Here is a 16,825-nt window from a genome sequence, read left to right as displayed (position 1 = left end):
TCACTTCTGCAAATACCTCTTGATGAAGAGCCCACTCTCCCGGATGCAGATCGTGTCTGCTGAGGAAGTCTGCTTCCCAGTTGTCCACGCCCGGGAGGAAGACTGCTGACAGAGCGCTCACGTGCTGTTCCGCCCAGCGAAGGATTCTTGTAGCCTCTGCCATAGCCACCCTGTTCCTTGTTCTGCCTTGGCGGTTTACGTACGCCACCGCTGTTATGTTGTCCAACTGGATCAGGACAGGGAGACCCTGAAGAAGGTTCTTCGCTAGCAGCATGCCGTTGTAAATGGCTCTTAACTCGAGAACATTTATGTGGAGGCAAGATTCCTGGTTTGACCATGTTCCCTGGAAATTTCTTCCTTGCGTGACTGCGCCCCAGCCTTGGAGACTTGCATCTGTTGTCAGCAGGACCCAGTCCTGGATTCCGAATCGGCGTCCCTCTAGAAGGCCAAAAGCCTTGCAGCCACCACAGGAGAGAAATCCTGGCCCTGGAAGATAAAGTTATTTTCCAGTGCATGTGCAAGTGAGACCCGGACCATTTGTTCAGCAGATCCCACTGAAACACCCGGGCATGAAACCTGCCAAACGGAATGGCTTCGTAAGCCGCAACCATCTTCCCTAGAACCCGAGTGCATTGATGAATCGACACACTTGTCGGCCTCAGAAGCTCCCTGACCATTGTCCAGATTTCCAGAGCTTTGTTCTCCGGAAGAAACACTCTCTTTACCTCCATGTCTAGAATCATGCCCAGGAAGGGCAGCCGAGTGGCCGGGATCAACTGAGACTTTGGCAAATTTAGAACCCAACCGTGTTGTCGTAGAAACGACAGGGAGAGATCCACATTTCTTAACAACTGTTCCTTGGACCTCGCCTTTATCAGGAGATCGTCCAAGTACGGGATAATTGTTACCCCTTGCTTGCGAAGGAGAACCATCATTTCTGCCATGACCTTGGTGAAAACCCTCGGGGCCGTGGAAAGCCCAAACGGCAACAGCTGAAGTTGGTAATGACAATCCTGCACCGTAAATCTCAGGAAGGCCTGATGTGGAGGATATATCGGGACGTGTAGGTAGGCATCCTTTATGTCGACTGACGCCATAAAATCCCCCCCTTCTAGGCTGGAGATCACAGCTCGAAGAGATTCCATCTTGAACTTGAAAGTTTTCAAGTATGGATAGAGGGATTTTAGGTTCAGAATCGGTCTGACTGAACCGTCCGGCTTCGGTACGACAAAGAGGCTCGAATAGAACCCTTCCCCCCGTTGGGACGGGGGAACGGGAACAATGACCCTCTGTTGACACAACTTTTGTATCGCAGCATTTACTACCTCTCTTTCCGGAAGAGAAACTGGCAAGGCCGATATGAAAAAGCGGCGAGGGGGCATCTCCTGAAACTCCAGCTTGTACCCTTGAGACACTATGTCTAAGACCCAAGGATCCAGGGCTGATTGAACCCAGACCTGACTGAAGATCCGGAGACGGCCCTCCACCGGCATGGACTCCAGCAGGGGAGCCCCAGCGTCATGCGGTGGACTTGGTAGAGGCGGGGGAGGACTTTTGGTCCTGGGTGCCTGATCCTGCAGGCGACTTCTTTTCCCTTCCTCTACCCTTTGAAGCGAGGAAGGACGAGCCTTTACCTTGTTTGTATTTATTAGGTCGAAAGGACTGCATCTGTTGATGGGGTGCCTTTTTCTGTTGTGTGGGAACATAAGGAAGAAAAGATGACTTACCCGCAGTAGCGGTAGACACCAGGTCAGCCAGGCCATCACCAAACAAGACACTACCTTTGAAGGGGAGAGCTTCCATATTTTTCTTGGAGTCGGCATCAGCATTCCATTGATGGATCCACAGCGCCCTCCTGGCTGAGACCGCCATGGCATTGGCTCTTGATCCCAAGAGGCCAACATCTCTCGCCGCATCCTTCAGGTAATCTGCAGCGTCCTTGATATAACCAAGAGTCAAAAGAATATTATCTTTATCAAGGGTATCCATATCAGAAGCTAAATTATCAGCCCATTTAGCAATAGCACTACTCACCCATACCGACGCCACAGCAGGTCTGAGCGATGCACCAGTATTAACAAAAATGGCCTTCAAAGACGTTTCCAGCTTGCGATCCGCCGGATCCTTAAGAGCAGCCGTGTCAGGGGACGGAAGCGCCACCTTCTTGGACAAACGGGATAGAGCCTTGTCGACATTCGGAGACGACTCCCATTTTTCCCTGTCATCAGAGGGGAAAGGATACGCCATAAAAATTCTCTTGGGAATCTGCCACCTCTTGTCCGGCGACTCCCAAGCTTTTTCACAAAGAGCATTCATTTCATGAGAGGGGGGAAACTTCACCTCAGGTTTTTTCCCTTTAAATAGGCAAATCCTTGTCTCCTGAACCGCAGGTTCGTCAGAAATATGTAAAACATCTTTTATAGCCACAATCATGTACTGAATACTCTTATCCTTGGGTGTAAAGTAGCCTCATTAAAATCGACATCGGAATCAGAGTCCGTGTCGGCATCTGTATCTACCATCTGGGTAAATGAACGTTTTTGTGACCCTGAGGGGGTCTGCACACGAGCCAAAGCATCCTCCATGGATTTTCTCCATGTCTGTGTCTGAGAATCAGATTTATCAAACCTCTTAGACAAAGCAACATTAGCATTAAGTGTACTCAACATAGCAACCCAATCAGTAGTCAGCTGTGCCACCAGAGCCAATTCCAGCTCCTTTTCTGCGCCCCCAGTAACTCCCTCCGGGGAGGAACACTCAGCCTCGGACATGCCGACGCGAAGTAACGACACCCAACACACACACTGTCTAAATAAAGGGGACAGCCTACAGGGAAGCCCAGAGAGAGAAACACAGAGGAAGTATGCCAGCTCACACCAGCGCCCATATACTACACCACAATAATATATGTCAGCAGCGCTGTACTAATAATAATAAAAAGCACCAAAATATTTGTGCCCCCCCCCCCCCCCCCCCCCGTTTTGCTCCCTTTTACGTGTGAGGAGCTTGGAGGTCCGGGCCAGCGTTCTCTGCAGCGACTGTGGAGAGAAGAAAATGGCGCTGGTGCGGATAAGCCCCGTCCCTTCCCGGTGCGCTTCAGTCCCGCCTGAATTTGAATTTTTTATACTGGCGGGGGTCTGATATACGGTGCCCGGGCACCGAATATGGCTTTTACCAGTGCAAAATACCTCAGTAACTGCTGCCCAGGGCGCCCCCCCCCCCCCAGCACCCTGCACCCTGTGAGTGCCGATGGTGGTATGTGTGGAAGCATGGAGCGCAGCGCTACCGCTGCGCTGTACCTCCATTACTGAAGTCTTCTGCCGTCTGAAGTCTTCGGTTCTTCTAATACTCACCCGGCTTGTGTCTTCTGTGAGGGGGGTGACGGCGCGGCTCCAGGAACAAGCAGCTAGGCGAACCAAGTGATCGAACCCTCTGGAGCTAATGGTGTCCAGTAGCCTAAGAAGCAGAGCCCTTAACTAAGCAGAAGTAGGTCTGACTTCTCTCCCCTCACTCCCACGATGCAGGGAGCCTGTAGCAAGCAGGTCTCCCTGAAAATAAAAAAACCTAACAAGTGTCTTTTTCCAGAGAAACTCAGTAGAGCTCCCCTAGTGTGTGTCCAGTCACTCCTGGGCACAAAGTCTAACTGAGGTCTGTGGGAGGGGCATAGAGGGAGGAGCCAGTTCACACCCAGTCAAAGTCTTTTTAGTGTGCCCAAGCTCCTGCGGATCCCGTCTATACCCCATGGTCCTTTTGGAGTCCCCAGCATCCTCTAGGACGTAAGAAAAAAAAAAGATATCTGTGAACTCGAAAGGGTTCAAAGGCGAGCTACTAAATTGATTAAAGGGCTAGAGGGACTGAATTACAAGGAAAGGCTTACTAGGTTGAATATGTATACATTGGAAAAGAGGCGTCTAAGGCGTCATTATTAATATCTTCAAATATGTAAAGGGACATTACAAAGAGTTATCAGAGGGATTATTTATTAAAATAACTCTGTTTTGGACACGTGGGCACTCGCTGAGGCTAGAGGAGAGTAAAATTCGTGCACAACGTAGGAAAGGGGAACGTTGTAATGGTTAGCATTACTGCCTCACAGCACTGAGGTCATAGGTTCAATTCCCACCCTGGCCCTAACTGTACGGAGTTTGTATATTCTCCCCGTACTTGCGTGGGTTTCTCCAGGTACTCCGGTTTCCTCCCACAATCCAAAAATATACTGGTAGGTTAATTGGCTCCCAACAAAAAATTAACCCTAGCGTGAATGTGTCTGTGTGTACATGTGATAGGGAATCTAGATTGTAAGCTCCACTGGGGCAGGGACTGATGTGAATGGGCAAATATTCTCTGTACAGCGCTGCAGAATATGTGTGCACTATATAAATAACTGGTAATAAATAAATAAACAAACAAACAAATAAATCAATAAATAAAGTGTTCTTCACTGTTAGGGCAATAAGGATTTAGAATTCCCTGCCTGGGAAGGTGGTAATGGCGGACTCAGTAAATGCATTTTAAAACGGATTGGATACATTTCTGATTGAAAATTATATCCAAGGTTATAACATTTAAAATACTGACGTTGATAATCCGGGTGGAACATGATTTATAGTTGTTAACTAGTCATAAAGCACTACTTCAGCAGGTACATTATAATCAACTCAATTTAATACAGAATACAGGTTGAACACGATGGGCATTTTGCCTCTATTCAACCTCAATTACTATGTTACTATGTTACATGCACTAACATATGTTATTAGTACCGCAAAGGACAGCTCTCCCGATAAGAGCTGTCCTTTGTGATTAGCGACGGAAATTGGACTTCCGGGTTTATGACCCAGGAGCCCATCTGCGCATGCACAGAGTGACGCGGCTGTGTCCCACCCCAACACTGTTTAAGGCCAGGTACCCATGGTCATTGAGGTCACAATTGTCAACTTTTTATTTCTTCCTTTTCTGGAGGGAAGATGCAGCCGACTGTTGATGGCGTGGGGGCTGACAGTTTTGCATCATCAAAGATTGGGGCGATGTATCATAGTGGCACAGATGGTGCAGCTATAGCACTTCCTCTTTAGCCTCAATACCAAGGCGAAGCAGAAAGCTACATCAACAAGAGGTCTTAACATTTTGTCTGCCAAAGCAGGAGAGTAAAATCTCCCCCCTCCAGTGATCCACAGCTTAGTGCTGCGACTCCCTGCCTGGCTATTATCGAGATCTTCTGTGCAGCCCGGAGCCGCAGCCAGGGACAGCACTGTAGTGTATGGACTACTACAACTACAGCTGTAAAACTCGATGCAACTGACCGTTTATACATTGCCCGGCCTACTGGCGTGGTATCTTGTAGATAGCAGCACCGATATAGACAGAGGCGCAATGTGCCCCTGTCTTTATCGGTGCTGTTATCTACAAGGTAGAATTCATACATGGGGGAGGAGCGGTATCAGCCCACATAACCTGCGCTGATACCACTTCTCCCCCATAATGACAATTAATACATCCAACCCAATGTTCCCCAAGCTGCAAATTACATTTGACAAGGCCAAAATGAAAGGGTCTCTATTGCCTCCATTGCTTTTTTTTCGTGAGGTGTGAGCAATGAGAGGTAAAGGAGGGAACACATACCAGAGTTGGAAGTTCCACAACACTGGCCACCTACTTCATGTGCACTGGTGTTCTTGTGACAGAAGTATAACCAAGCTACCTGGTGTTCCCAGTTTTCACCATGAGATCTAATTGAGTACTAGTGTATGACACAAAATATCACATTCAGGATATGGACATGAGGTCTGTGTATTTCACTCTATTATCCAAAAATCGTGGGGGGATGGACACACACACACACACAGCAGGTGTCGATATTCAGATCACGCTGACATTCTGAACATATACCCCAGTAAAAACCTCTTGGCGCAAAACTCATGTAGCCAGTCTCAGCATCACACAAAATGACACATTTAGTGGGGCATGGGGAGAGATAATGTAGGGAGATATAAATCATTAACCAATCAGCTGCTAATTGGTCAGTCCTTTATTTCTCTCCATGCTTTGATAAATACCCCCCAACCTCCACCCTCCACCACACCCCTCTCCGGTTTTAGTTTCACCAGCTGGCTACTGTAATAATGTGGAATCAGTGCAAAGCATCCCTAATACAAACCCTAGACCTAATCAAAGCCTAACCATGAAATTGTGGCAAACAAAAATCTGTCGACATTCTGGATATAAACATCCAGAACACAATGACATTCTGGTGTACACATTCTAAATGGTGACATTTTGAACATAGGGCCTAATTCAACGCGTTTCAATACTCCTGGTATCTTTATCAAGGCCTTGATAAAGATACCAGGAGTATTGAACCGCGTTGGAACGGAGGATCGGGGCACGAATTTTGGACTCTTTTGGCTGAATGATGAGCATCCAGGGATGCCTGTGATATTACATCTTATGCTCTTTTGTCTGCTTATGCTTAAGTAGACCATTTTACCGGATGAGAGTACATCATAACTGCCTCTTATATGTTTTTATGTATTGTTTGTGGATTAAAATACTGTATTACGCTATTTTGGACCAATTCTTTCTTTGAGGACTATTGGATCTTGAATTTCCTTGTGGGCAGTGCCCTCTCAAACCACATGCCGTTGTGTCTACATATTAAGTAGACCCCTCTATATGGTAGGAGTCCATTACATTATTTCACATTGTACCATTTGGGGAATGCAATATTGCCCTATGAGGTGTCTCTACTGTTATTTCTTTTGAGGAACATCTTGGAAATAGAGGTATTCACGCTCTGGGACTATTTATCTGACTGATATTCGTCAGTGTGCCATCCAGTTTTAAGCGCCGAGGAACTTCAGATTGGTTATCTTTGTTTTTGTTTATGTTTGAGTGTGGGTGACACTTTACACCAATTTAGTTCCATAGGCTGCTTTCCTGCGCAGTGGTATAGTTCATAAATATACTTGTTTCCTAATTCAAAGTTGTACGCTATGTTGATATTTTCACAGTTGAGCGAATTAGCAGCAGGTATCTTTGCGACTGCGTTCGCAATAAAGATTCAGTTATAAAGTGATTAGAGGGGAGTGGTTGTAAAAATACAGACGTGTCATGGCCATTTACAGGGCATGTATGTGATATCAGCTGCGAGTTCCTGCATACAAAAACATAGCACCTGCGTGACTACTGCTGCATCTAGTCTGTGTAACCATAAACCTACTCGAGCATTCCATGTTTAACGTTCTTGCATATAGGCTGCGTATGTGCACGCAAATTGCAAATGAGTTGCGTTCACTCCGGTGGACATCTATTTTAATTTCTGGTCAGCAGTTTCACTTGCTAACATTAGCAGTTGTGTAGAGAAGAAAATCGCAATTGCATTAACGTACAACTCTGAATTAGGCTCATAAAGTATACTTCCATAAAAACTGCAGAGTAAAGGTAATTAAGTGTAAAATGCAGGGTAATGTGCAAAGTTAATTAAGCCAAACCCTGAATCACACAAAATGACACATTCGTATCAGCAAATGGCTTTAGCAATAATGTGGAATCACTGCAGGTGACCAGATGATACCAGATTATGGGTATAATTCAGACCTGATCGCAGCAGTAAAATCTTTCCTTAATAGGCATAATCATGTGCAGTGCAGGGGGGCAGATGTAACATTTGCAGAGAGTTAGATTTCGGTGGGTTATATGGTTTCTGTGCAGGGTAAATACTGGCTGCTTTATTTTTACACTGCAATTTACATTTCACTTTGAACACACCCCACACAAATCTAACTCTCTCTGCACATGTTATATCTGCCCCACCTGCAGTGCACGTGGTTTTGCCCATTAGAGAGAAATTTTGCTGCTGAAATGAGGTCTGAATTAGACTCTATGGGGGTCCATTCAATTCACCGACAGTTGAATAGTGCCGGGAGTTAGCTCCCGGCGCTATTCATTACAGCACCAAGTGTCACTCAATTGTCGGGAATTCTTCTCTCACCCCCCGGGGGATGAGAGAAGAAATCCAAAAAAAGTGCTGCTGCACGGCCGGCACGAGGCTGATTCTGTCGGGAATCAGCATCGCAGCGGGGAGTTAAGTCGGAGAATGCCCGTTCTCCCGACAATTCAACCTGTTAAGTCCGGGAGAACGGGCCTTCGCAGACTTAAATTTGAGCTGAATTGAATAGCGACGGGAGCTAATTCCCAGCGCCATTCAACTGTCGGTGAATTGAATTGACCCCATATGTGCAGATTATAGGAGGATTTAGCTTGCGATGCATCCCGCCACTCTCCACATGCATATTTGTGTTTACTAACGCCATATGCTTGAAGAATATCACAAAGAACAGCTCTTCTGGTAAGAGCTGTCCTTTGCGAAGATAGAACTTCCGGATGTATGACTCAGAGTCCTATCGTCACAGCGCCGCGGGGGGTGTTGGGAGGCATCCGGTTAGGTCCCTCTCAGCAGGGAGGTGCAGTAGAAACCCTTAGATTCTGGGGCTTGGATAAAGCCTATCGCATTTCGGGACTTAGTGCATATGCGGTATGTGGCCACACTTCTGCAAACAGCATTTTCAGAGGTTTGCCCGCAGTTTTCTGCTTGCTGCATCTCACCCAAAAAGAGATATAGTTGCAGACTGGGTTCTTAAATTCTTTTTTTCATAAAACTGTTGATCGCAATGAGTACATTTCTCAGCAGATATTTCACTCTCCTGCATAAAATCCCTCCAGCACACACGGAATGGTTTCCCAACTCCCGAACTCAACAACCCAACTTAATTTTCCACTCTGTCATAACACTTCTGGGATCACATACAAGCTGCGGGTAGAGAATGTTGCTGCCTGGTAATACACACCATGCTGTCCCTCCAGGTCACTGGGCTGTGAACCTGGTAGTGCAGTGATTACATCACAGGGACACACTGATATTTGCATATAAGCACACAAGGTAAAGGCGGTGGATGGGGGGAGTAATAAAACACAGTGGGGGGTAAAGCAGGATGGCATGAATGCAGAAAGAAGGGGTTGGTTTATTTTATTTTTTTACTTATTTTTGCCTGTCCATTCCTGGAAGACTATAAAAGGCTTTGCACTGCAAATTAAAGTAATTGACCGACCACTGGGCCTAATTCAGACCTGATCGTAGCAGCAACTTTGTTAGCAGATGGGCAAAACCATGTGAACTGCAGGGGGGGGGGGGGGGGGGGGGGGCAGATATAACATGTGCCAAGAGAGTTAGATTTGGGTGGGGTGTGTTAAAACTGAAATCTAAATTTCAGTGTAAAAATAAAGCAGCCAGTACTTACCCTGCACAGAAACAAAATAACCCACCCAAATCTAACTCTCTCTGCAAATGTTATATCTGCCACACCTGCACTGCACATGGTTATGCCCATCTGCTAACAAATTTGCTACTACGATCAGGTCTGAATTAGGCCCATTGTGTGGCGGCAGCTGTTATTTAGCACCGCTGCAATCAGTTAAAGTTAGGGAAATAAAAATAATTGTAGGTTCAAATGTGTAGATTTTGTGCAGAGGTTAAGGGGTCTATTCATGAAGCAGTGAAAAGAGTGGAGGAGTGAGCCTGTGGAGAAGTTGCCTTAAGAAACTAGTTTTCGTTTAAAAAATATTAATTATTATTAACATCATCATCGTCCTTTATTTATATGGCGCCACAAGGGTTCCGCTGCACCCAATTACAGAGTACGTAAACAAATAATCAAAACAGGAAAACAGCAACTTACAGTTGAAAACCATACAGGAAAGGTACAGGGTAAATAAACATAGCTACATCAGCAGATAACACTGAAATAAGTAGCAGGTGGCAGAGGACTGCTGGAGTTAATGCAGTTGAAGGTTATTAAAGTAAGAGAAAGGATAAGCACATGATATTAGTAACACAACAACACTTTGACTAGGGGTGACCACATTTTGCATACAACTGCACTTACCACAAGACACATCTAGGTCCAGGGTCGTGTTGGGATGGAAAGTCAGCCCGGGAAATTTATGGTAGCATCCCTAATGGGGGTGCAGTCTGTGACGGGGTGGGGTCTGTTAAGGGGGGCAAGATCCCTCCTCACAGGGCCTGATTGAACACAAATGCATCTTTTGCTGCAGACTAGGGGTGGATTGGTAACTAAAAGTGGCCCTGTAAAATTTTGTAAAAGTGGCCCGACATGGGCAGCACAAGAGGTATAACATACTGTGCAGCCATGGCACCATCACTGGATGGTAGAGTTGCTGTACTGCAGAGATGGAATAACAGAATGAATGGGGACAGTGCAGTGTATTGAAGTGCGGTGGGCTGTCTGTCATGTGGAGGGTGGGGTCACATGACAACATACAGAACAGGACCCACAGACAAGTCAGCCTACCGGGAATCTTCCTGGTGAGCCCTATGGCCAATCCGCCCATGTCTAAGGCAGTATCAGATTGTGGTACCTTTAGCTGAGCAAAGAAAGTTTTGTTAATGAGTCCTAACCATTGCACACGAATGGGGCTCTTCATTGAGGAAAGAGTAATTGACGCTGGGGAGGCAGAATATTTTGAGTTTTGTTGTCCAAGCAAAACTTGACCCGTGAGGAAATAAAAAACCAGCAATGCTTTGAATAGTTATATAATCTATAATCAAATGCTATTGTCTTCTGTATCCATCATAAAATACATCAGATGAGTTTGCAGCAACATTCACATGAACACAGGTACTGCATTACACAAACCACAGAATTCCTGCATAATCCAGAAATCAAAAGAGGTTGCAAGAATAAACCCTTGTGAGAGCACAGTAAGTGCAGGTGCAATTTAACAAAAGGACTAAAGACACCATCCTTTCACAGCCGGCACAGTATAATCCTTTTAGCCTGTGTGGTTGCCATGGAAATGTAAATCAGATTTTGGCAGCTGGGGGTTAATTGATATTGTCTCGATGGGGTTATGTTTTAACAGCCTTTCTAACTTTATTGTCTGACCACATGAGCTGCAAAGAATGGGGACATAATACTACTATGCTTCACATTGTATGCAGAGTTTCTGGTAGTTTCTTATACAAAGCGTTTGTTTCTCTGCAACACAGTCTCACTACACATTATATCCACAATAATACAATAACACAGAGATTGTAAGAAATCTCTTTTGGAAACCGCTAACAGTGTGAATACAATGCCTGAAAGTGCAGAATAATGCATCATATTAGCAAAGACAATATGGGCGGTATTCAATTCTTTTCACCCCCTTCCACACTTGTTCTGTTTCTGCTAACGGACATGGTATAATCATTTCAGCTCGCTACCCCCGAAGTAGTGAGGGCGTCTAACCCTATATGCAGCTAAACCTGATTACTGTGGGCGCGATATGCGCAATAACAGGGATCACTTTAGAAAGGAGATAGGGCGGTATTCAAATGATATATCACGCCCAATGACTATAATTCAAGCTATACAACTCATACCCCTTTTCCACTTAAAGCACGGGTCGCAGCCGTGTCGCCTGACACGGCTGCGACCCGTGCTACAGCCCCCTAATGACAGCGCTCACCAACCCGGCATATTGCCGGGTTGGTGACGCGCTAGTGACGCGGCAGCGCTGGGAGATCACATGGTCTCCCAGCGCCGCCCTCCCTATACACAGTGAACGGGAGCCGTGTCGCCTCGACACGGCACCCGTTCACACTAGACAGCTAGCCTGGTTGAACACGTGTTCAACCCGGCTAGCTACCCTGGTAGGATTCCCGGATCACTTGCGCATTTACCCGTGTTTTAAGGAGCTAGTGGAAAAGGGGTATCAATTGCAATGTCTGCATAGAATGGCATATAAAAAGTTACACATTTGGGCTATGTCATGGTGAAGTATAGATCAATCATTTTTCGACTTCAAAAATGTACTCACTACTATATTGGTCAGGGTCCACTGCTGGCAGGTTCAGTAATAGTGTAGGCGTGCCAAATGTTCCAAAACCTGTGAAGAAATGACAGGCTGTAATTTCTACTTATGCGCTAAACCCTCCTTGCCTGCAGCGCTCATATTTATCCAGCAGAAGTCACACGTACTAGTTGCTGTTAAATCCCTTAAAAGTATATAAAATGTCATGTGTATAATGGGGGTGGGGTGTTAATTTACCCGATGAAAGCTGGATACCTCTTTTCAGCCAACAGCTTAGTTGCTAAAATATATTATTAAAAGCTGGACCATATTATACAGGATCATACCGTAATTGACAGGGACATGCTGCTTCCCATAGTGATTCAATACGAGGCAGAGTTTGTCACTTTTTTGGTATGGTGTCACTGTCTGTGCTCTGCACTGTATGCCTGGTCTAACGGTGGTGCGGTGCCAGTGTCCAGTTGCATACCCTCAAATATCATTAAAGAAGAAATCAGTACAAATCCGAAAAAGGGGTGTGGTCACACGGAAAGTGGGAGTGGACACGCGGCGCTGCCAAAGGAGTCAACAGGGCAAGGGAGAATGGGTATAATGGAAATCGGTATAAGGCCCTTTTTGGGCAGTACAGACCATTCAAAAAAAAAAAAAAGGTACTGTACTGGCCAAAAAGGTACAGTTGGAGGGTATGCCAGCGATTGGTGTATCTGCGTGTGAGGCTCTGCCTCCAAGTCCCAGAGTGACAGCACTTTGAGCTTCTGTGATGCACAGCCTCATGCTGCTGGCCTGCAGCGTCACATGCTGCACAGCCACCCAGCAGCAGCGTGTAGGCTGAGTTCCAACTAGCGGACTGAACTGCAGAGTGCGGACGATCCTGCTTTACATGAAACCTGCTGCCCTGCGCCATTCTGAGTTAAAGCAAAGGCTGCTGCACAGTCATTCAATCAGTGACACGTAGGCGAGACTCTTCAATACAGTATGAGGGTGTGAGACAGAACAGAACAATGAGTGTGTGAGACAGAACAGGAGCTGGTGCAGGGGGCTGGAGAGACACAAGGGGACAGGAGCCAGGAGAGGCAGGATGCTGGAGTGTTGGGACAGAAGGCTGAAGAGGATAAAGGGGGCAGGGGGTGACACCCCTTCCCCCACCCCCCTGTATTTTGCCATAATAAAGGTGGCAACCCTTGTCATGGAGTGGATGATTACACTTAGGGGGGTATTTATCAAAGCTTGGAGAGATGTGAATGATAAAGTACTAACCAATCAGCTTCTAATTTCCATTTTACAGGCTGTGTTTGAAAAATTACAGAAATTGATTGGTTGGTACTTTATCTCCCACAATTTTATCTCTCTTCACGTTTTGATAAATAGCCCCTTAATTAGAATCCAATGCTGTAGAACTATTAGCTGGCCAGTTTATTTGTACCAGTTCTCTGCATTTAAAAAAAACATTTTGTACAGTATTCATGGTCATTAACAATGAAGCCAAACTGCATCACACAAAATTCCCCATTAGTCTCACCAGATGGTTATTAAAAATAATGTGGAGTCACTGCAGGTGACCAGATGGCATCCGATTACAAAGGCTATAATTTCAGACTGTCTGGGCTCCTAAATCCTTTTCTCCTTTTTGCCAAAACTGTGCTGATCTTGAGAACGCACACAATATTATACAGTGTTATGTGACATAAGAATCGGCACGATTACAGGTTATGCAGTTTAAAAAAAAAAAAATTGCAATAAACTAAAATACAACACTTTAAATATGTATCGCAATTAAGAGATACAGAGGTCTTGCAATCTATACTGTATTTAGATGTGCTAAACCTTTTAATCTGATTATTTGTAGTATTTGAAATTACAAAGTTCCCCCATTAGAGTCTCAAATAACATTTTATCCACCTCATCTATGCCATGATGGGATACCTGGAACAATAAAATATTCAGATGAAGTTTATATATTGCTTCTATAGATGGCAGGGCATTAGCTAAACATTCTGCTGCCTGGTGATACACCTGAATCTAGATCTTAGGAACTCGCACACAAACTACAGTTACAGGAGTTGTGTGCACTAAACCCAAATACTGGATTTATCAGCATTACTCGATCTGCCAAATGATACAGTTTACATGTGAAACAAGAAAAAGTTACTTTCCTGATTTCACTTACTATGTTACTTACCCATTCCTCCATCCAAAGCACCGGTTTCAGGATGCCTCGTTAAAGGCATATTACTAATATATAAGAAGGTATTTATTAAAGCACAAAGAGATAAAATTGTGAGAGATAAAGTACCAGACAATCAGCTTCCGCCTTAGATTTTACAGACTGTGGGCCTTTTTCAGGTTTTCCCTATCAGGCGCCAGTGCGCACGTGCAGGTCCCGTCCTGTGCTCCCCTCCAATGCAATGTGATCTTGTCTGATTGAAAGGCAGAGGCATTTGCGGGGAGGCGACGTGGCGTTGCAGGGTGCTTCAAACGGGGGCAGGGCAGCTGTGCGATGTCACACGCAGCCGCACCGAAGGAAAAACTGGCGGCGGTGCACCTGCGGCAAGGGCCATCCACAGTTGCTGCGATGGCAATTCAATTGCGGTTGCAGCCGCAGGGTGGGACCGTCACAATGCTGGGCAACCTTGCCCTATGCTGGGCGGCCCCCAGCATGGGATAGAAACAATTGCACATTCTGTAAAAAAGCAGACTCTGCAATCCAAACAGAATAAGGTCCTGTGTTAGAAAGATGACAGTTACACCCCTTTCAGAGTCTAGCAATCCGGTACTTCAACTCTGCTAGTATCCCAGGTTAAACACGTGTTCAACCCGGATCGCTGTGGGGTGTGAACGGTAATCCGCACCCATTCACCATTTTGGAAGATCTGAACTCCAAGCGCTGCCGCCACCACCATGACTGACATCACCGACCCGGCAATATGCCGGGTTGGTGACACAGTCTGAAAGGGTTCTCAAGCGTGTCGCACACGGGAAAGAGCCGTGTACATGTCCCGGGTGTGACCTGCGTAATGCGGTCTAAAAGGGGTATTAGGAGCTGATTGGTTGGTACTTTATCACTCACAAATTTCTCTATCCAAGCTTTAATAAATCCCCCCCCAACTATTTACTAACAACCATATTACACAGTGCTGTATAGATTTCAGCTAGGATTCTCACAGAACTATGAAAACTGGAATAACTGTAATTCAGGGAGAGACGATATCACTCACCATGCTCTACAGCTTCACAGATAATAGTGGTTGGAACAAACATTGATGCAAATGTGTCATGGGGCCAACAAATAGCACAAAATGAGTCTTATAATTCAGTATTTACACCATATCCACAGGCATTTTCTCCCTTCATGGCGTGTCCAGCCACATTACAAATTATACAGTGCCAATCTCTCGCTCCTGTACCTTAAAACAGAACACCAATAGTGAGTGCTCATTGGGACATCACACAAGAAGGGGGATGTGCAGAATTTAACGGATCAGCTTGTGTCCTCATCATCCTATTGTGCAGGCAGAGCAGCATTTTGGCTTCCATGATGTAACTCATTCACTGCCAAGGCACAGTAGCCTTTGCCTTGTAAAAGTGAAAGCAGCACTTTTCTCAGTGGAAACAATTACATACTGTAGGTTGGGAGATTTTCAGTTGTCATGACTGGGGTTTACATGTTACAGGCTTAGGACATCCACAGTCACTCACTGCTTAAGACTTGTAAGGGCTGTCAATTAAGGGGTTAAATAAAGTGTAAGGCTGTGGGTTTTGTTTTTTCAATTGTATAAATCAATGTGTCATTAATTAATACTATGCTGGGATAAATAAGTGGTATATTTACTAAGCAGTATATTTTCAAAACTCTTTTTTGTAGATCTTGCTGCCGTATTTAAAAGGGCAATAATATTTAAAACAAAACAAGCCTGATTTTACATTTACTATTATTGCCTTTTTTTAAAATGGCATGCAAAATCAGCAAAAATCGTGGGAGTTGAAAATCCATTGCTTAGTAAATATACTCTGAGCCGCACAGGTGATATCTCCAAAGTGCTCTAACGAATGCTACTGCTGTTCTACTTAATATTTAGGGAATAATCCCTAGCAGCCTTGTAGACACGGCAATGAAAGAGAACTGCAAGTTACTAAAGCGTGCACCATGCGGGGGCAAGAGGGAGAGTTAAGGAAGGGGAAGAAGTGGCCTACCTGTATCCTCCTCATAGTGCAGGAAGCAGCAACACAGCGCTCTTCAGGGAAGGGACCATCCCGGGAGATATGATGGAACTTTGCAGCACACAGTTGCTATAGCTGTGTATAATGTTACTGACTGTATGTGTACTTGGAAGTCTCTATCCCCGGCGATGCTCCTCCTCCAGGATCCAGCAATTCCTCCAGATCAGAGAGAAGAAGGGGGGCAGGCAGCTTGGAGCTCCTAAAGCGAGGCTGGAACAGTCAGCATCCCCTCCTACTCCTCCAGCATCATTCACCGGCATCACCACCCACCTAAAAGTTACAGCCCTGGAGACCTGATACTGCAACACCAGTTATATGACACCTTCTCCAGCAACAGCACCTACAGCACTCACTGGCATCCCCTGCTGGGCTGTACATAGTTTCCATCTGCACTCTATGGTCCACCTTGGATGCTAGATTCTAGGTCGTTAGTACTAGGGAATGACATGCTATGAAGGTATATTCAGATGTCCTTACTGAGCTTAACCAAGGAAATCTGATTTGTACTGGATTATAGTAAACTGTCAGTACAAAGTCTTGTTTTTATAAAACTGTTACAGAAAGTATACAGCTTGCATTGTGCGCTTGGGTTGAGTATATATAGGTGCATACACACTTGCCGATAAAGTGAACGACGTCGCTCATTTTCACTCTTTCTGAGCGACGTTTACTTTCTCGGCAAGTGTGTATGCTGGTGACGACGAGCCATGAACGGCCACGCGGGTCGTTAACGACC

General features: G+C 45.5%; 1 protein-coding gene across 6 annotated transcripts in view; it reads right to left on the bottom strand.

Moving 5' to 3' along the window:
• NINL (ninein like) overlaps nt 1-16,394 on the bottom strand; it is a 277,291-nt gene extending 260,897 nt beyond the window's left edge. For 4 of the 6 annotated variants that reach the window (XM_063918111.1, XM_063918115.1, XM_063918112.1 and 1 more), the window contains exons 1-2: nt 15,087-15,268; nt 11,878-11,946 (exon numbers count right to left, since the gene is read on the bottom strand). In XM_063918111.1, the coding sequence (XP_063774181.1) occupies nt 11,878-11,946; nt 15,087-15,129 (112 nt within the window). In that variant the 5' untranslated portion in view covers nt 15,130-15,268. The other 2 variants (XM_063918113.1, XM_063918114.1) reach the window with 2 other exon arrangements.
• Nucleotides 16,395-16,825: the final 431 nt, after the last annotated feature.

The sequence above is a fragment of the Pseudophryne corroboree genome, chromosome 4, assembly GCF_028390025.1.
Source record: "Pseudophryne corroboree isolate aPseCor3 chromosome 4, aPseCor3.hap2, whole genome shotgun sequence".
Classification (NCBI taxonomy): Eukaryota; Metazoa; Chordata; class Amphibia; order Anura; family Myobatrachidae; genus Pseudophryne; species Pseudophryne corroboree.
The sequence above is the reverse complement of the archived record's forward strand: the minus strand, read 5'-3'. Positions and strand labels throughout refer to the sequence as shown.